This window comes from Mercurialis annua, linkage group LG8, assembly GCF_937616625.2.
Source record: "Mercurialis annua linkage group LG8, ddMerAnnu1.2, whole genome shotgun sequence".
Taxonomy (NCBI): domain Eukaryota; kingdom Viridiplantae; phylum Streptophyta; class Magnoliopsida; order Malpighiales; family Euphorbiaceae; genus Mercurialis; species Mercurialis annua.
In genome coordinates, this window is record NC_065577.1 from 37,893,068 (window position 1) to 37,914,157 (window position 21,090).

At 32.7% G+C, this 21,090-nt stretch overlaps 3 protein-coding genes across 7 annotated transcripts in view; 1 reads left to right on the forward strand and 2 right to left on the reverse strand.

Annotated features, from left to right (window-relative positions):
• LOC126660433 (DEAD-box ATP-dependent RNA helicase 42-like) overlaps nucleotides 1-21,090 on the reverse strand; it is a 63,588-nt gene that overhangs the window by 18,046 nt on the left and 24,452 nt on the right. The gene's annotated exons all lie outside the window — the stretch shown is intronic.
• Nucleotides 8,093-11,175, forward strand: LOC126660448 (probable serine/threonine-protein kinase PBL10). Of its 2 annotated transcripts, XM_056103935.1 has the most exons (6): nucleotides 8,093-8,459; nucleotides 8,956-9,236; nucleotides 9,457-9,592; nucleotides 9,816-9,955; nucleotides 10,050-10,173; nucleotides 10,543-11,175. In XM_056103935.1, the coding sequence occupies exons 1-6, from the start codon at nucleotides 8,414-8,416 to the stop codon at nucleotides 10,566-10,568; spliced, it is 753 nt and encodes a 250-aa protein (XP_055959910.1). In that variant the 5' UTR covers nucleotides 8,093-8,413; the 3' UTR covers nucleotides 10,569-11,175. The 2 variants fall into 2 exon arrangements, 1 of the variants encoding a protein (XP_055959910.1); XR_008789660.1 differs by having other exon boundaries at nucleotides 8,956-9,592; nucleotides 9,810-9,955.
• Nucleotides 15,618-18,823, reverse strand: LOC126660439 (7-deoxyloganetic acid glucosyl transferase-like). Its single transcript, XM_050353952.2, has 2 exons — nucleotides 18,328-18,823; nucleotides 15,618-16,762 (listed from the first exon to the last, which is right to left on the reverse strand). The coding sequence occupies exons 1-2, from the start codon at nucleotides 18,821-18,823 to the stop codon at nucleotides 15,828-15,830; spliced, it is 1,431 nt and encodes a 476-aa protein (XP_050209909.1). The 3' UTR covers nucleotides 15,618-15,827.

The window sequence follows — 21,090 nt, forward strand, 5'->3', positions numbered from 1 at the left end:
TTTAAGCACGTCGGAATTGGCCCGGGGAATGAACCCCGGGGCTGCACATTGGCAGCCGTTTGCTGCACGAACGTGCAGTACACGTTCGTGTAGCATACTGCACGAACGTGCAGTACACGTTCGTGTAGCAGACTGCACGAACGTGCAGTACACGTTCGTGTAGGACACTACACGAACGTGGAGCACACGAACGTGCAGTCCTTCGCCGAGTGAGGAATCCTGATTTGGGCTTTCTGAGCCCTGACGCGACGCAGAAACTCGATTTCAAACAATTTCAAGTCGTGTAATCAATCGTGATTCGATTGAATATCAAAACGTAAACTAGGACGTTTAAAAGAGAAGTGTGATTAAGAGATTATCAAAGTTAAGAATCGTATTTGAAATACGATTATGTTAACCTAAGTTTATAACTTAGGATTTTGATACTAAGTCAACGTTTATGGATTAAACGTATCGGTAACTCGATTAAGTAGCTGACGTACCGACAAGCTACCAAGCCATTTAGCTGAAGAGGGCACGTGATTGGACAACGCATGGAGCTTACGCTTGCGGGATTATAATAATGCAGTTTTGGATAGCGGTCACTGTGAGTGGCAATTTACTTTCGCGTATTATTAGTATAAAAGTTATCTTCATATATATATACGTATATTGTTTATACGCATCGCATTACCTATAATTGATTGAAATGTTATATGTTTACTTAATTCTATATACGAGAACTAGTATGCGATCCGAAGAAACTAGCTACCTATTGGGTGTCAATAGACTGTGTGATCACCAGTATCGAGTCAGTCTAGTATGTTTGCATTGAGAAATGACTTGACACAGCTGGGAGCTAATGATGAATATGAAACTTACGATTGAGTTATGATTTAGATACGCAGAGTGAACTCGGCTACGGTGTAGTCTGGAAGTCCCCGTATCTAGTGGCTGGGCCACCAGCGAGTTGGACTCGCAATTGATAATTACGATTGGGTTGAATGATATATGATTATTCGAGAGATGTCTCGCATGCTAGGACATTAGTTTCGTACGGATCAAATACCTGTTTACATGTTTTATATTATTGTTTTCTTAAGATGCGATGTTATATTTTTATATTAATACTGTTAGTAACTTGCAAGCTCACTCAGTATTTTCCAAAATACTGACCCCCTCACAGTGTTTCCTTTCAGGTGACCGGAGTCGGATCAGACAGACCATCTCCTTTGTGTCGGCAGCCTTTTGGCCTACGCAAAGTACGGGTTTTTATAGAGCTGCAGTAGTCAGTAGGTGTCAGTATAAGGTGTATGATTCAATTTCAAACGGTATTTGAAAAATAAACTCTGATATAGTTTTATAAATAAGTTGTTTATAAAGATGGCGTTTTATCCGTTTGAATTGTGTACCAATTGCCTTAAGAGGAATTGGTTATGTTTGTGATCAGAAACAGGGCGGTGCTGGATATGAGATATCGCTCGGTAAGACCCTGGTTTCTAAGAATTTGTTCGCGAATGTTTTCAGAAAAGAAATACGATGTTTTAATAAATGTATTATATATAGTAATATGTTTTAATCGCGAAAAATTTATAACGGTTTTAGGCTTGCTACGGGTTTCGGAGCAACCACTCCCATTCCCTAGCGCCGGTCTCGGCTCAATAATTTGGGTCGTGACATGGCCCATCTCTGGCCAACCCAAAACTGGAGAGTTTGGCGTTATAATTCTGTTGTTTTAAAATTAGAAACAAACGTTAAAAACAGTTTTAGTAACAATGTGACTCCAACAAAACTAGATTCAGTAGCATGATATTTTAACTTACTTCGTCAAGCAGGATACTAGAAATCTTAATGTCTCGATGTATTACATGAACCTTATTATGAAGAAATGCTAGAGCCTCAGCAGCACCAAGAGCAACTTTAAATATATTTTTTTATTTAAAAAAAAACTTTTTTATTTTTTAAAATAATATTTGAATTTTTTTTAATAATTATATATTTTTATTTATTATTAAATATTAAATATTTCATTTTGATTCCCATTGAGAATAAAAAGTCCATTCCCATGGTTAAAGGGGGAATGTGTGATTCTCATTGAAGGATAATTACATTTTCATTTTCTAATACATTTTGACAAAATAAATATAATTAATGGAAATCACCCATTCCCATTTCCATTCCCACCTTATTTTAAAACGAACCAAACGGCCCCTAAATATATAAAGATCCCATTAAAAATATAGTTACTAAATCGGTCAAACCAAACCATGCATGCATACCCGTAATCATAACAATCATAGAATCATACGTATGATTATACATTTTCATTCTCTAATACATTTTGACAAAACAAATATAAATAATGGAAATCACCCATTCCCATTTCCATTTCCACCTTATTTTAAAACGAACCAAACGGCCCCTAAATATATAAAGATCCCATTAAAATATAGTTACTAAATCGGTCAAACCAAACCATGCATGCATACCCGTAATCGTAACAATCATAGAATTATACGTATGTTTATTATAATTTTTTTTTTGATAATTGGGGAGGGGGGGGGGGGGGGGGGCGCTTTTAATTCCGCCCGGAATCATAACAGTTTGCTACCTAACGCTTATATTATTTGAGCTACAACTCATTGGTCGTATGATTATAAAATTGGAAACTGATTAGTGATAACTCTTATGCAACGATTCTTTAACCAAACTATGAGTACAAAAGCAATTTATTAGTCTCATGCTTCTGCAATTAATGCTCATGCACTATGTATTGTTAAAATAGTTATTATGTTTTATAAGGGTATATAGTCTTTTCCTTTTCTAGTTTAATCTAATCTATATAAACTCTATTTGTATTGTTTTAGAGTATAAGACTTTCATACTATTACTAGCCTCCATCTTTTTGTATCTTTTTCTCTACCAAATCAATGGTATTTGCAATGTTCTCTAATTAATGTAATCATGGTACCAAAGTCTTATCCATTCACACAATTTAATTTGATCCGGCCTACGTGAGATGCGTGAGGGGGGATTAGTTACTCGTTCCAGACACGCTATGCGTGAAGTACTCCCATATTGATTGTGTGTGAATGAACATGTATTTAAATATTGGTTGGAGATAAAATTTGAAATGAAAATCATCGAAACGGAAAATAAAAACAACATTTTATAAGAATAACTCGCCAAAATATAGGATTTGGAAAATTTTCATGCAATATGGCTTAAGCAAATGGAATATCTGATTTTCTTGTCAGTTGTATTTTGGATAGATGAACATTTGTCAGTATTCGTATTTATAATGTTCACTTGAAACACGAATACAAATTTATATTCATTTTGAATGTACACCGATCTAAATGGATTCTTGCATCCCTTTATATACTGAATCATGTATCAATTTTTTTTGCAGATATTATATAGAAACAAGAGAAGAAGTGGCCTACGCTGGCGAAGCTCGAATCCAAACTTCATTTGTCTTGTTTCCTGCCATATTTGGAACTATTGCTTAATTTGTAATGTTTAGAGCCTCTCTCACTACCATAGAAGTCCTAAACTTCTTTCAAGTCTCCTACGCCTTCTTCGATATTTGACCTGAGCTCTGGTTCCACTGGAACACATTTTAATGCAAGTTTAGCAACGTTTATCACATTTTTTGCAGCATATTGGCCTAAAATTGCAGGATTTAAAATTCAGAAAAACATGTCCTTGCGTCCACGGACATCCCTTGCCCAAATAGCTAAATGTTCGGGTAGCCGGTTTCCCTAAATAACTCGCATGACAGAGATCATTTCGAGTAGAACAATCCCAAAACTGTATACATCACACTTTTAATTAAGATGACATATGAGAGAAGAAAATAGACTATGCGAGAAGGAAGTAGAGTATGAAACCAGCGTAATCGTTATCTACGTAGCACAGAAACAAAGACATACAAACAAAAAATACTGAAATGGAACACACAATATGACATTTTACAAGAATATGTTATATCTAGAGAGTTTTAGAGTTTCATAAGCATTTTTAAAAACGAAAAGGAAACTGCAAAATATTGGAGTTAAAAAGTTTCGGGCAACATCTCGTAATCGCACGATATGGAAGATTATTTGGATTATTCTATTCATTAAACAAGACAAGAAATGTCCATATATGGAGTATAGAAATATACCAAACCAAAGACATACTTGTTATAATATATTCAGGTGCAGTATAATCAGTGCCCACGACCCTTATGAAACTATGGCTTTTACTGCTTGCTGGCCCATCTCTGGCCAACCCCAAACCGGACAGTTTGGTGTTATAATTATGTTGTTTTAAAATGAGAAACAAATGTAAAATTAAGTTCTAGTAACAATGTGACTCCAACAAACAGCTAGACATTTTGACTTACTGTGTCAAGCAGGATACTAGAAATCTTAATATCTCAATGTATCGCATGAACCTTATTATAAAGTAGACCTCATGGGATTGGATATGCGCCCGGTCCTTCCCCTAAGGGCCGGGTTTGGACACTAATTTTTAGTTCTAAGCCCATCCCGAATCCAAGCCCGAAAAAAGTGCAATTTCGTGGGCGGGCTTGGACTTCTATTTTTACTAATTTTACATGTAAGCCCGCAAAAGTCTGGCAAGAACCCACAAAAATAAAGTGCAAGAGCCGGGTTTGTGTAGTAAAAATGAAGCCTGCATCCGGGCTCGAGCTGGGCTTTGGCTTATTTAAAAATGCAAAAGTCCGATAGGCCTGGCCCTAGCTCGACCTGGACCCGGCCCTAGCTCGACCCGGACCCGGCCCACGAACAGTCTATTATGAAAAAACACTAGAGCCTCAGCAACACCAAGAGCAACTTTCATTCGGCAGTCCCAAGATAGAGCTTTGAATGTGGGACTCCCATGCTCCTACAATACATGTTTGATGTCATAAGAAGATGAAATCTTATATATTTCCAATAGAATAAGATATCAATTATTCGCCGATAAATATATGATTCCCCAAGTTTACATTGGGCATAAACTTATAAACCAGTAGCCGATGGTCATTCTCTAAATAGTAACCGATCAATTTCACCATATTCATATGATAAAGTTGCCCCAAGTATTTGATTTCTGTTTGTTCCCTAAGAACCACAAAAAATTGTTAATCATGCTCTTTTAGAAAGTAATCTCTAAGCACTAAAGATAGAACTAACAAATGTATGATATAATTTTAACACAAGCCAGATATCGATTATCAGTATCTTACTATCTTATGGTGCGAATAACACTGGCCTGCGTTGACAAGAGGAAAGCAAAATGCTTTTATGAAAAACATGAGATAAAGGATAAGTACCAACCATTCTTGTTGACCTTGGCTACCATTTCGATTAAACACCGTTCGCAGGGTAAACAGCCGTCAATGAATGCTCTTTTATCCACCCTTTGTAGATAAAACCAAAACCACCTTTACTAATCACATCATTTTGCTAGTGCTTTTTTTTAGTTCACTCAAGCAAAAGATCTTTAGTTCGGGTGTTTGTAGGACCCCACTAGACCTGTTCATGGATTTGAGTATTCGCCCAGGCCTGTCTAAGCCCGGTCTCTAGGGCCGGATTTGGGCAATGAACTTTTGTCCTAAGCCTGGCTAGAGCCCGAGCCCGAAAAAAGCCTACTATTTTATGGGCGGGCTCGGTTTTTCATTTTTATAGAATATCCATGTTTGCTCGCCTTAGACCGGGCTTGGCTTGTATAAAAAATTTAAAAGCTCAACGGACCCATCCCGAACCCGGCCCATAAACAGATCTAGACCCTATCATCTAAAGGCTCTGTTGCAGATGAGACCTTCCCAATGTCATTCCTATCTTTGTCAACACAATCGACATGTCAATGCGCATTCATATACTAAAAGACATGTTATTATATGATTTTAAGGACTATTGATCAATCATGGCACCTAAATTTAGGCTCTATCACAAAACCCCCTAAAAGAACATCACTAAACCTCTAAATTTTGCTAATTGGACCAGTAAACCCCCTATGGACCAAAATACCCATGGCGCCGTCATTTTGTTGTGAGCTGCAAGTTTACCAAAAAAAAGATTGACTGTGCCACATCATTTGACACGTCATCAAAAAATACAAAATATCCTAAAATTCAATTGAAACAAATCAACCCTAACATAATTCTAGATGAAGATTTTTATTTGGTTACAACTTTTACGAACGAAAACAAATTTTATACTGCAAAACAAGAATTTAAAGATAAATATTTTCATAAATCAAATTGCGGTGAGATATGTGGAAATTCCCTTGTTGTAGTCACAATGCTAGAGGGCATGAGCAATCACAGGCTAACTCCATTCCATGAAAAATTGCCATTGCCTCACATGTTGTACCAACATCAAGTGGATGCCATATTCTACAGCTGATGAGACCATAACCTGAGGGAGATTATTTTTCTTTTTATAGCACCTAAACCAGCCCACTTCAGTCAGCATGTTGCATAAATATAATAAAAGTTGTTTTATCCTATAAATTTGCCTTGGAAAATCAATTAAAATCACATTCATAACTCTTTTTTAAAATACTTCTATTAGTTTAATTCGTTTTACCTCTAAATTTCCACCACATTAGCTCCAATATTTATAAAATACTCAAATTATTTTTGACACTTCATCTGAAAAATAAGTATAGCAAAAATGCAAAATTCGGTATATTTCCTTTAGGCTTAATCACCAAAAAAACCCTCACCTTTTAACCCCTTTTCAGTTGCACCCTGACGTTGCAATTTTGTCAGTTGCACTCTAATTTGCACTTTTGGGTTTCAATTCCACCCTCAAAATCAAATTGGACTTTTTTCACTCGGGAAAAATTCATAAAAACCTTTGTAAAGTACTCGTTTGAACTTTTTTCCACATAAAAAGTTAAAAATGGATGACTTATTTTAACTTTTTTCAAATGAAAAAGAGATCAATTTAGTACTTGAGGGTAGAATTGAAAACCAAAGGTGCGAATTAGGGTGCAACTGATAAAATTACAACGTCAGGGTGCATTTGAAAATGGGTTAAAAGGTGAGCATTTTTTTGGTGATTAAGCCCTTTTCTTTATAAAGTTATAAACTTAATTTTTTTTATCAAATTGAGGAGCAAAATGAACGTTTCTTGGCGCAGGAGTTCAAACTTAAAAAAGAAAGAAAGAAAAAGAATAGAATTAATGCATCTTAAGGTTTCTGAACTTTACGTTTTTAGTTTATTTTTTCTCTAAATTTCTATTTGATTTTATCTAGTCCCTTAATTTTACGATTTTAGTTTATCCGGTCCCTAAATTTTCATTTGGTTTTATCTGGTCCATGAATTTTATTTTATTTTTCGCTTTCTCGGATCGTCAACAGGATAAAAATTCAAATACTAGATAAACTAAAAAAGGCTTAATCACCAAAAAAAAACCTCGACCTTTTAGCCCATTTCCACTTTCACCTCGACGTTGTAATTTTGTCAAATGCACCAAAATTCTCACCTTTCGTTTCTAATTCCACCCTGAAAAACTAAATTGACCCTTTTTCACTTGAAAAAAATACCAATTTGATCCTCTACTTTTAGCATTTTTTTTAAAAAACACTTAGTATTAGAAAAACGAACAAAAAAATCTCTTCTCCAAAAATTCAAAAATTTAATAATTTTTTCATAATATTATATTTTTTTTAAAATATTAAAAAAAAAATTCTCCATGGCTAGAGAAGTCCGGCCATGGAGACCTCGTTCTTCTCCACTCGGAGAAGAACATGGTCTATTCCAGCGGTGGCCGGCGTAGAGGGAGGAAGAGAGCCAGCTGGAGTAGAGGGCTTTTTGTTCTCTCTAATAACATTAAATGTTTTTTAAAGATTATGTTAAAAATTGAGGATCGAATTGGTATTTTTTCTAGTGAAAAAGAGTCAATTTAATTTTTTAGGGTGTAATTGAAAACGAAAGGTGCGATTTTAGGTGCTATAGATAAAATTACAACGTCAGGATGCAAGTGCAAACGGGCTAAAAGGTCGAGGGTTTTTTTGATAATTAAGCCACTAAAAAAAAATATAAAGTTCAGGACTAGATAAAACCAAGTAAAAGTTTAAAAACCAGATAAACTAAAAACATAAAGTTGAAAAACTTGAAGATCAAATAAAAATTCAGCGGACCAGATAAACTAAAAACTTGAAGTTCAGTTAAATTTTGTTCCTGCCCTCAATTTCCTCCAAATGAAAAGGAAACTTCTTTGAACCTTCCCTTAATGTAATTACAGTATCCAAATGCACTAGTTCCTATGTCTTCTTCTTCATTTGTTTCCTTAAAGTCCAAGTCCAACTTTTTTAAAATGGAAAATTTTACATTTTTAATAGAAATGTCCTTTTCCTTTATTATTGTGTTGATGTGTTTTGGTTTTATATCTTTAAGTACATCATTAGTCAAACCCTGGCGCTGTCATCTCTATGGGGCTGTGCGTTAGTAGAACAAGTGAAACCCAGCTCAGTCATGGTATGTTTTTTCTCATTTATCTTTATTTCCTAAAGTTTGTATTTTGTGTGTGTTTATTTCTCATCTAATTATCTTGATTTGTGTTAATACAAATGTTTGATCAATGAATTTAGCCATGAAATTGGGTGTATGAATTGCTAAATGTGTTTAATCAACTGAATATATAGTTTGCAGTTAAACATCTATTATGAAGATTCTAAATTTTGATTAATTTAGTGTTCCTTCTGTATGTTGTAAACTCATGATATAATCACCAACTGATCACAATTTTTGATTCACACATCAAATGTACGAGTTCACTTAACTATTATCATTAGGACTCTCGGAAATCGAACCAAACCGAATAATTGAACTGCCTTAAATGTTTTAAATCTTTGTTAGCTTAATTCGGTTTGGTTGGAACCGAATGCACATTCTTACTTATCATGTAATCACATATGTATTTGTGCGTATATATATGCAAATTGACATGTATAGATTGATTGTGTTGACAAAGATAGGAATGGCATCGCCAAGGTCTCATCTGCAACAGAGCCTTCAGATGGTGAGATACTACAATCAGCCAATCTGAAGAGCTTTTGCTTTGATGAACTAAAAAAAGCCACTAGTAACTTCAGTTCCAACGCGATTCTCGGTGAAGGTGGTTTTGGTTCTGTCTACAAAGGGTGGATAGAGGAGCATTCATTGAAAGCTGTTTCTGCTAGGCGAGTGACTGGTACAGCTATTGCTGTAAAGATGCTTGATCCAATGGGTATCCAAGGTCAACAAGAATGGTTGGTAAATATGTTTATCTGTTCTCGAGCATGCTCTTGTTGAAATTACATCAAACACTTGTTCGATAATCTCTTTTCGGTATTACATCAGTAGATATTACTTTGCTTTGGGCAGTTCTATCTCTTCCGCTTGGAGATTACTTTCTAGAAGGGTATGATTGACAATTTTATTCATAAAAGAAGAGAGAGTATGATTAACAATTTTTTTGGTTCTTGGGAAATAGACAGAAATCAAATACCTGGGGCAATTTTATCATCCAAATCTTGTGAAATTGATTGGTTACTGCTTAGAGAATGACCATCGGCTTCTTGTCTATGAGTTTATGCCCAATGGAAGCTTGGAGAATCATATATTCATCGGTGAGTAATTGATATCTTCATTGTTGTTCTGTTTTAAACCTTAAGGTGCCATTATTTACTTTTGAAAATGTTAGGATCATTTTGTGCTGCAAAAAATATTGATGTCTTGACTGAGATAAGGCCTAAACATTAGAGTCTTTTTTGCCGCTTTTCCGTTGTTTTTCTGTTTTAAATCTTAAGGTGGCATTTTTCTTGTGGCATCAAATATGTAATATAGGAGCAGGGGAAACCGACATTAAAGCACTATCTTGGGATCGCCGAATAAAAGTTGCTCTTGGTGCTGCTAAGGGTCTAGCATTTCTTCATCATAAGGTTGATGCAATACATCGAGACTTTAAATCTTCTAGTATCCTGCTCGATGCAGTAAGTGAAATTGTTTAATTGCTGAATCTGGTTTTTGTAGAGTCTCATTGTTACTAAATCTATATTGCATTTGTTTCTCATTTTAAAACAACAGAATTATAACACCAAACTCTCTGGTTTCGGCTCGGGCAGAGATGGGCCAACAGGCACTAATAGCCATGTTTCCACGAGGGTCATGGGCAATGATTATTATGCAGCACCTGAATATACTAGTACAGGTATTTCTTTGGTTTGTTATATTTCTGTGTTCCACATATGGGCATTTTTTTGTCTTGTTTAAAGAATATAAATAATCCAAGATTCCAAATTTTCTTTTACTGTGCGATTACAATCTGCTGGACAAATAACTTCTCGACTCCAATGTTTTGGAGTTTTGTCTCCGTTTTGCAAATGCTTTGGAGACTTCATAACTCTCGATAGTCTATATATAACTTATTCTTGTAAAAAATGTCATTTCACTGTTTCCCGTTATGACTTTTTCCGTTTGAGGGTTTCTGTTTTCCATGATAGTTTCATACTCTCTCTATCTCACATACTCTATTTCCTTCTTACATAGGCCATCTTACTAAAAAGAGCGATGTATACAGGTTTGGGATCGTTCTCCTTGAAATAATCTCTGGCAGGCGAGGTATAGAGAGACAGGCCGCCGGGAGAACAAAATTTAGTTATTTGGGCAAGGAGCCTTAGTAGACGCAAGTTTTCCCAAGTTTTAGATCCTACCATTTTAGGTCAGCATGCAACAAGCAATGTGATAAAAGTTTCTCAACTTGCGTTGAAATGCGTTTCGCTGGACCTAAGGCTCAGGCCAGATATGGAAGAAGTTGTTGGAGTTTTGGAAGAAGCTCAGGACTTCCACAGTCGTAGTGAGAGAACAGAGGCTCTGAGCACTACAATTTAAGCAATAGTTCCAAATATGGCAAAAAACAAGACAAAAATTGAACATTCATCAACGCAGGCAACATGAGAAATAATCATAAGTGTCTATTTTTGTTTTCTTGTTAGTGAAGCACCAGCACTTCTTGAAGGTCTATGTACAAGGAGGGGATACGCGGGGACGAAATAGACGACACTACGGGAGTGTTCAAGTGTTATTGGAGTTAATTTTAATACATTGAACTTCTTTTGAACTTTTTATGTTATTTATAGAGAATTAATCATGAATATTATTTACGTAATACGTTTATATATTATTTTTTGTGCGCGCGAGTGCGCGTGTTATATGATTTGCCGTGTTTTTGCAATATTTGTATCTCGTTTATTTTTTTAATATTGTTCGCCATGTCTACTCATATAAGGACGTTAATATTCCGTCCAAATAAAGACTTCGAAATAGTAGTAGGAGGACAAAGACCTATTAAATAAAAGTGATATAGTAGACAGACTTAAGATGAATTTCATCTTAAATTGACCTAAAATGAATTAATGATGTTATAGCGTTAAAATGCTCAATAAAAGTTTACCGAATTATTTAATTTCAATTCAATTAAGATCAACAAATATCAAAAACAGATGCCCGAGTGAACCCTGACCCTGAGGTTCTAACTCTAGCACTCTCATGAGTCATAATTAGGGGTGAGCATTAAACGGTCAAAACCGAATAACCGAACCGAACCGAACCGAATTAATCAAACCGAAATATAATTTGAAAATATGGTTCGGTTACGGTCCGAATTTTTAAAATTTTGACTATTCGGTTCGGTTTGCGGTTTTTACAAAAAAATAACCGTAATAACCGAACCCACCATATTTAAAAATTACGTTGTTTTAAACTTTCATATACTCACATTTATATATTAAACTTGTTTAATTTTATAGTTTTATAATAAAAAAAGATAAATATAGATTTAATTTAAAGCACATGTACTCTCTAGGTTAAATTTTTTCATTTTTTTTATTTATTTTTTAAAAAACTGTTTTTTTTTCTTTCTAAAAACCATACAAAAAATATTACGGTTTTCGACCGAACCGAACCGAACCGAACCGTAATATTTCGGTTTGGTTAATACGGTTTTGATATAATTTGGTTAATACGGTTCGGTGACCGAAATTTTTAAAAAACCGAACGGTTTTGAATTTTTGGGCGGTTCGATGACCGAACCGACCGTTGCTCACCCCTAGTCATAATCATCCTCAAATTCTGAATCTGATCTACGAGTTGAACTCAATGCTCGCAACACTATCGCAAGCAATAGAGATGGCGCCTGAAAGCAGGAAAACATTGGGTAGAAGTTAGGTAGCGATGTATCAAAAGGGTCTTTAATTAGAGAACAATACATAAAAAATCATCTAAACTTGAGAAACGACTTGATAATTTTCTTTTATAAGAATTGTAATGAGGAAAGATAAAAAAAAAAACAATTTCAATTGATCTCTCCGAAACAAATCAACTCATTTACATGTATCGACATTTTCTTCAACAAAAGACTGAACCTTCCATCCAAAGAAACAATATATTAACACTTATATAACACGGGTGCCTCTATCCAAATTTTAGCCCTATAAACCCAGAATCATAACAAACAAAAATTCAACAAAAGATTGAAACTCCAATTTCATAGATGAAAATTGCCAAAACAGTATCGAAATTGAACTTTTTTCATTTAATTAATATTCAAAAAAAAATTTCATATATATCATAAATTCTAAATATTTTACAATTTTTTAAATAATACATAAATGCCATCTCCTTTACAAAATAAAAAAAATATGAATAAATATCTAATTTTTAATTAAAAAAAAACTGAACCCGCTCCGGAGGGCTCGTCTTCCGAGGAAGACCAGCGAGCTATTGGTCTTCCCCCACGGAAGACCAGCATATCTGGTCTTCCGTGTGGGAAGACCAGAAGCAGCTGGTCTTCCGTATGGGAAGACCAGCAGCTCGCTGGTCTTCCGAGGAAGACGAGCGGAGCGGGTTTGGTTTGTTTTTTTTTATTTAAAATTAAATTATTATTATATATTTATTTATTTATTTGGATTTATTTGAAAGGTTTTACAAGTGAAGGGATTTATTTGAATTTGTCCAAATAGAAAAAAGTATAAAATAACCCTTAAATTTAATTATTTTAAAAAATTAGTTCTTAAAATAATAAAATCATCTTTTTAAAAAAAAAATTAAGGTGCTATTGAAATCGAAAAATACGAAATAGGGTGCTATTGAAAAAATTACAAGGTGGGGGTGTTATTGAAAAACAATTGAAAGGTCGGTAGTTTTTCAGACCTTTTGCCTAACATAATATATCATAGATTGTTTAATCTTTATAGATAAATATTGTTGTTTAATCTTTATAGATAAATATTGTACAATATAAAAATTGACTTACAATTAAATAGAATTTACTTTTATTAAAAAAAATTACTTTCATTAAAAAAAATTATGATTGATTTTAAAATAAATATTATTGCTTAAAATAAAAAATATGAATTTTAAAAATCTCATATAAACTAAATTTATTAATTAGAAATCAATAACAGTTTTCTTTGAATCCATAAAAATAATAAAATTTAAGAGAAAAAAAATTCATGAGTAATTTTAAAATGATAATGATTAAAATGAAGAAATTTCAAGGTAATAATAGTTTATCAAAAAACATTTAAGAAGGATTTTTCTATGCCCAAAAAACATTTAAGGACTCATCAATACTTTTAGAGAAACTTCGAAAGTTTTTTGATACCTTCTACTTTGAAACAATTATGAGCAAACTTCATTTCTGATTTAAACACAATTCTTTTCTGAATATCCAATTAAATATTGTCGATACATATCTAAACGAAGGACAATAAAAATGAAATTTAACAAATGAGATAGTAATACCTGATTAGCATTGATACTAATGAGATTAAGTCGAGGCAGAATACATAATTGGAGTTTTTTGATGACGGAATTTTTTAGAGGAAACTATGTCATCTTACTACCAAGAATTTTAATTTTGTAACGTATTTATAGTCTACAAATAATATACTACTAAAAGGATTAGGATGATGTTTAGCATTCTATCCCCTCATAAAATTAAGTAAAATTTATGCTTCTTCCGTTCATAAAATATAGCTTATTTCATTTACACGCACATTAAGAAATTTCGTTTATTTAGTTAGAATAATATTAACTCATAATATTCTTATCGAATAATTAATGAATTAATTTTTTAATATATTTCTATTATCTAATAATTCAAACTCACTCATAAAAAATATATAAAATTACTTTTAATATTGAAATTATCAAAAAAAACATTAATTATTATTGTTATTAAAGTCATTATCAATTTAATTTAGTTGACTAAAACTAATTTAATTAAGAATATTTTAAATATTTATCTAATTAATTACTTTCTAAAAATAAAAATAGGCTTATAATTTAATACGTCCAAAATAAAGACAACTCTATTTTTTATGGATAGAGGGGTATTAAAAAATGATAATTAAGGTAAGTTATAAGTTTTTCCTTTAAGTAAAGAACTGGTACTCATATATGCAGCCATTTAAATTGGGCCAGAGCTTTACCTCCCGCAAAGGACCTACCCGGCTCGAGTGGGGATTAGTCTGAATGTGGAAGGCTTAAAGGTGCCGTTTCATAGTTGGAACCCGTTCAGGACACCTCATGATCAGATAAAAAAAGAAAGAACTGGTCAAAATTCAATTCTTTATGTGTGAATAATTTAATTTTGTTTTAGCTATTATTATCATATAAACGCTTTATTAAAATTTTATTTAGCAATACACACACACAAGGAAGGATATTTTTCCCATGGTTTGGCATTCTCGCACATCATAAAGTATTATGGAATAATTTCCTTAATAATTCATATTAATGATAATGAACTTAACTTTCGAGTGTCACATGTTTATTTTCATCTTACATTGATTAGTATGAGAATGAGACTCGTTACCACTTATCATTAGTAACCCTTTATTAATCAGATAATCAGAAAAATAAACAGATGATAATCTGAAATAATGTAATGCTCTTATTTATAGGACTCAATTAATTGTGGACAGTTATTTTGCTCATTTATATAAAAGAATTTTTACTCATATTTTTACACTAATTTAATGGCATCCTATTACAAACTCCTTAAAAAAATGGCCACTAAACCTCCTAAAAATTATTAATTGGGTTAGTAAACTTTTTTGACCCCAAAAATGACTCAAATACTCCTAAAATTTATATAAAAAACCAAACCAATTTAATCTAATCAAACCTAAAATCACCTATTCAACCAAATCAAATATAGACTATCCACTCAATCATATCAAACTTAAACCACCAATCCACCCAACTAAATCAAACCATTCAACCGGAAATTGCCACCCATCGCTGCCACCTTTTTCCGATCGCCACCATCCATCCATCGTCGCCTCCATTGGCCAAAAAAATTATGGCCTTTGTTCTTCACCAAATACAGACCAAATCCGTTCTTTATGAAGGTAATAAACAGATCGGGTCTGGAATTGTTCTTGGTGAAGAACATAGGCCTAAAACTTTTGATTTTTTTTATTGTGTCTATCTCTAATTAATTTCCGAATTATAATGAATTATGTATTTTATTTTGATAAAATCACTATATAAAATATTATATTTATTATATTTTATTCGATTTAAATTCAAAATATTTATTTTTATTAAAATTTACAATTGTCATTTAATTTTTACTATTCATCAAAATATTGAAATGTTTCTCATTTATTTTTAAAAACGATCAAAATAGATTTTTCTATTTGGATAAATCCAATCCAGATAACTTTTTAAGTTATCAATATCATAAAATGATATGACACAAAGTATATCCATAATACTTGTACATTATTTGTAGTTGATTCAGACAAATTAGCTCAATCTGCCCCATTCTTGAATTCCGACAAGCAAAACACCTACTCATTGATGTCCTTGCATACTAATCATCCTTATATGTTCAATCAAACGATCCAGATTTCTCCACGAAGACCCACCCTCACCCACACTCTTCCTCGCTAATTCTGCCATTCTACCAGAAAATTTTACAAACTCATCCCTCTTATTTACCATAAGATCGTTCACCATTTTTTCAACAATTTTTCTATCACAAACATCCTTCATGTCCAATCCCAAATTCCAAATCTCACTAACAAATCTACTATTCACTTGTTGATCGGCAAAATACGGCCAGCAAATCATTGGAACACCGGAAACTATACTCTCTAAACTCGAATTCCATCCGCTATGCGTCAAAAATCCGCCAACTGATTTATGCGCCAACACCTCTTCTTGCGGCGCCCATTTTACTATAAATCCATTATCTTTTTCACCTTCTTCTAGAAGCTCTTCAGGAAATTTTCCGTCGTTTAAATTGGTAACAGAGTCGGGTCTTATAACCCATAAAAATGGAATCTTGCTATTAACAATTCCGTGCCAAAACTCGACGAGTTGTTCTTTTGTTATTACTGCAATGCTGCCAAAGCTGATATAGATAACGGATTTCGTTACTTGACGATCAAGCCAGGTCATGCAGTTTCTGTCGACTTCCCATAGACTATTCGAAGATTGATGATCCGATTCCTTAAGTTTCAAATTTAAAAGCTCGTGAAGAGGTCCAATAGAATAGAGTTTGGGACAATGATCACGGATTTGTGATAATATTGGTCCTTCGAGGTCTTCGAATGTATTGAGAATCAGTGCTTGTGCTTGCCGAGATTTTCTTGTCGCCTTCATTACTACTTGGAGATTATAATCCTCCATGTTAGTAGTTCTGCACAAGCTTGGAAGATCTCTGCATCGGAGAAAAGTTTCCATTCCCGGAACTTTTGTAATAAGTCTATTCATGTCTTCTTCTCCTTCAATTCAATGCCAGCATAAAATTATTTAGCAATACCATTAAGTATATTAAACAAGCACTTTGAAGAAAATAACATCTGAATACTAATAAAAAAATCTTCAATTTTATTTACTGTGATGAAATTGTGACAAATTTTAAATTGTCACTAAGAAGGACATCCTTAATCCATGTTTTTTTCTCCTTAGGGTTCAGTGTCGAAAATGCATATAATTATTTAGCTATACCATTAAGTAAACAAGAACTTTCAAAAAATTAACATGTAATTATTACAAAAAAAAATGTTAATTTATGACAGAACAAATGGTTTCATAAGTTAGACTAATACTATAAAGAAATGTTGTGAATTTTTTGTAAAGGAAATTCTAATTCATCATTTGTTACCAATTTATGATGAAAATGTATATGATAAGAACAAAAGATCAATCTCTATTTCTCAACTCCAACATTTTACTTTAAAAAAATCTCTATTATTTATAAAGAATTTTATTTCGCGATGAATTTTTTCTATCATAAATCCCGATAAAAATAATCTATAAAATTAATGTTCACAATCTCTTAAACTGTATGTAGATTAATTATCTATATTACCTGTCTTTCAATTATATATATTATCCATCTTTCAATATCAATTAATCTTTAATTATCCAAGACCAATTACACATATCATAAATATCCATAATTTTTTTTTTTAAATTATGGCTGTGTTTTAGTGTAAGAACATCCATTTGAAACCAGTATCTTAAATGTCCAATAAAGATAGTCGAATCGATGTGGCCATCTATTTATTGTTCAATTATATACTGGTTGAGTTAAATAAATGATAAAGACTAGAGACTAAACCAGAATTTGTTTTTGGAAGGGCAAAAAAGATCATTAAAAACTATCATAAAAAATAAAAAATAAATAAATTTAACTTCATTTAATTAATAAAAATAATTGAGTCTAGTTCAACATAATAATATTAAATATCAGTCATGGAATTTTATATTTTTTTATATGATAATAATAGTTAGACCTAATTGGGTATGGAAATATATTAATAATATAATTGATTTTTTTACTAAATAAATGACCAATTAATTTAAAATAATTATATTAACTAGTTTAGTATATGTATATGAGTTATAGTATTAAAATTTGTGCAAATGAGTATTATTCTTAGTATCTCTAAACTCTATAAAAGAAATTTGGATCTTTTGGAGGGGCAAGGACCATGGCAAGCCCCTGCCTATCTCCGTCCATAAGTATACCAATATATTTAATATGTATATATTTTTTGCGAAATTAAGTCTATATTCAAATCTAAACACATATTTTAACTTTTTAACTAGCAGATTGATTGAACAGCTTGTAATATTGTGGGGTCACCCAACTTGAGCAGATTGATTGAACAATACGGCGGTTTAATTGATTCAACAGTTTTTCGCCTTTTCAAATCTTTTTTCAAGAATTAAATCAGGCAGACCTCTATTTATGGTCAAACCGATTAAATCGGCCGGTCCTGTTCGATTCTTAAAACCCTGAATGAAACCGAAGATAAGAGGAGATTAAGTATATATGTACCTCTGATAGGAAGTTCACCAGCTTGAATCATGTCAAGAATACAAAAATAAACCCAAAAGCAACAGCCACTGATAGTTCGAAAATGAATAATTGGAATTCCAGCCTCAATAGCAATGTCAAGTATAAATCCCGGAACTCCGTCTCCGATGATACAATCAACCGGCGGCTTAATATCGACAAGCAATTGTTTGAATTCGGGCTTGCTAATCCGGTCCATCGACTGCAGCAAATCCTTCAGATCAAATTTAAGTGAACGATCTCTGTCAAGACCGTCTTGAATCGTCAGGAATCGGAAACCTGAATATTTCTTGAAACGCGCTTGAATATCCGTAAATTTGAAAAGACGTTCTTGATTTTGATGCGTGTTTATGAAGGTGACATTAATTCCGGCGAGACTTAAAATCTCAGATAGCTTGAGCATGGAGTTTACATGACCTTGTGCCGGAAAAGGAAATATTATTACATGTGGAGGTGAAGGTTTTGAGATTTTTTCCATTTTTATCTCAGAAAATAGAGTTCAGAAGATAATGGTTTCTGTTCTTATATATATCAAATATGGATTAGAGACCAACGAGTTATAATTCAAATGGTATAACCGTTGGACAACAAATATATGGATTAGAATTTTTCTGAATCTTTACCTATGGTGAAATATGCATTTATATCATATTAAATTATAACATTTCAGTTCATCAGTTTTATGAGTTTTAGTAACTATATTTGAAAAGTAAAAATAAAATATATTCAGTATTTTATATTTTTATGATAAATTAGTTATTATTTGAAAAATTATTTAATAAAATTCTCTATAATAATATAATATTATTTACAAGACGCCTACGCCATATTAACACATGGTATGTTTGTCTTATTTCTTATTTCTTTTGCTGATGCATATATGGAATTGTGTACTTTAAATACATGGTGCCATATGATTGTGCGTATTTTATAATTATATATATTGGTGAGTTTATTTATAAAAATTCAGATTTATTTACAAATTTGGCAGTTGCCAATTGGAATCTGTCTTCCTATTTTGCTATTACTATATAAGATCATATCTTCCAATTTGTTAAAATAACTTTGTTTAAATATTACAAGCTGTTAAGTGTACACATGCAAACAAGGATCGAGATTCCCTCGATTCATTTGAATTTGAAAGGGTCATATTAACGATTTACACCATTCATTGTAAAATAAACGGTATAAATTAATTTAATTAAAATTTTAATTTTTTTATCTATAACCCCATGAAATTGAAAATACACTTGAGGAAATTCAAATCTTGCAAATAAATCTTGCAAATAAATCTTGCATGCTTACTTCATGGCATAAGAAATATATTGCTACCGACAAATTGCTTATACAAACAATATCATATTATTTCTATTGGGCGGCCATCAAAATTATTTTATCAAAAATAAATTAAAAACAAGTAAAAAATAAAATTATAAATAACATCCAAAATTTTATATAGCCTTAATATTGGGTTACGTCCACGCGATAAAATCCGAATAATTTTTTTAATATCAAAATAGACGGCATATAAAGAGAATACTTTTTAGAGAGAGCTCGCCAAAATAATGACACTCAAGTGATAACACCCGAAATAACCTCACTATTTTTATCTCTCACCTCTCACTGTTTATAAAATCATTTCTCTAATTTGTTTGATTGCTAAAAACTATGACTTATTTTCACCCGTCGCCCTGACATTTGGCCTTTTATCAATAGCGTCCTTAAATTTTCTTTTCTGACTGTAAATCTCCTATGTTTTGATTTGACGGCCGACAATCTCTTTTTGTCCAATTTTCGACTGACGCCGTTAGCTCACACCGCTGACGTGACATTTAAAAAAGTAAAAATAAAATTTAAAAATATATAAATCATCTCCATCTCATATGTCACGTCACAAAGAAAACCTTAAAACTTTAGAATATCTATAATACCCTTAAAATACAAACCCTAAAACTAAAAATAACCTAACCTAACTGACACTGCCTAACCCCAACTGCCTCCGCCGTTTGTCGACTGCCCGTTGCTGTCTAAACCCACTGCCGGATATAGTCCTTCCCAGCCCAAACCACCTAAACTCACTCCTGCCACCGGTGGAGAAACAGACCGATCTATTCTTTAAGAACTGATGTGTTCGCCATAAAGACAAACATATCAGTTCGTCTTCATAAAGAACATTTTTGTTTTTAGATGGATTCTCCTGAAGACGAACATACTCTCGTCTATATGGGTTTGCCTTAAAGACAATTTGTTCATCTTAAGGCAAACCCATCTAAACGACTTGAATTTCAATTTACCTCGATGATTCCAAGAGTGGGTCAGGCGAACAGTTCGTCAGGGTCTCCACCAGCGGCGGGGGTGGGTTCAGGCGTCTTGGCTGTGTAGAGAGGGTGGCAGCGCTGGTGGTGGCAGAGTAGGGGCGGCAGCAACACTTCTTTTTGATTTTAGTTTTGGGTTTTGATTCTTTTAGGGGTTTAGGGGGGTATTTTAGGTATTTTATATTTTTAGGATGTTATGATGACGTGCCAGGTGAGGTGGAGTATGTTTTAAATTATTTTAATAAAATCACTATATAAAATATTATATTTATTTTATTTTATTCGATTTAACTTCAAAATATTTATTTTTATTAAAATTTACAATTGTCATTTAATTTTTACTATTCATCAAAATATTGAAATGTTTCTCATTTATTTTTAAAAATGATCAAAATAGATTTTTCTATTTGGATAAATCCAATCCAGATAA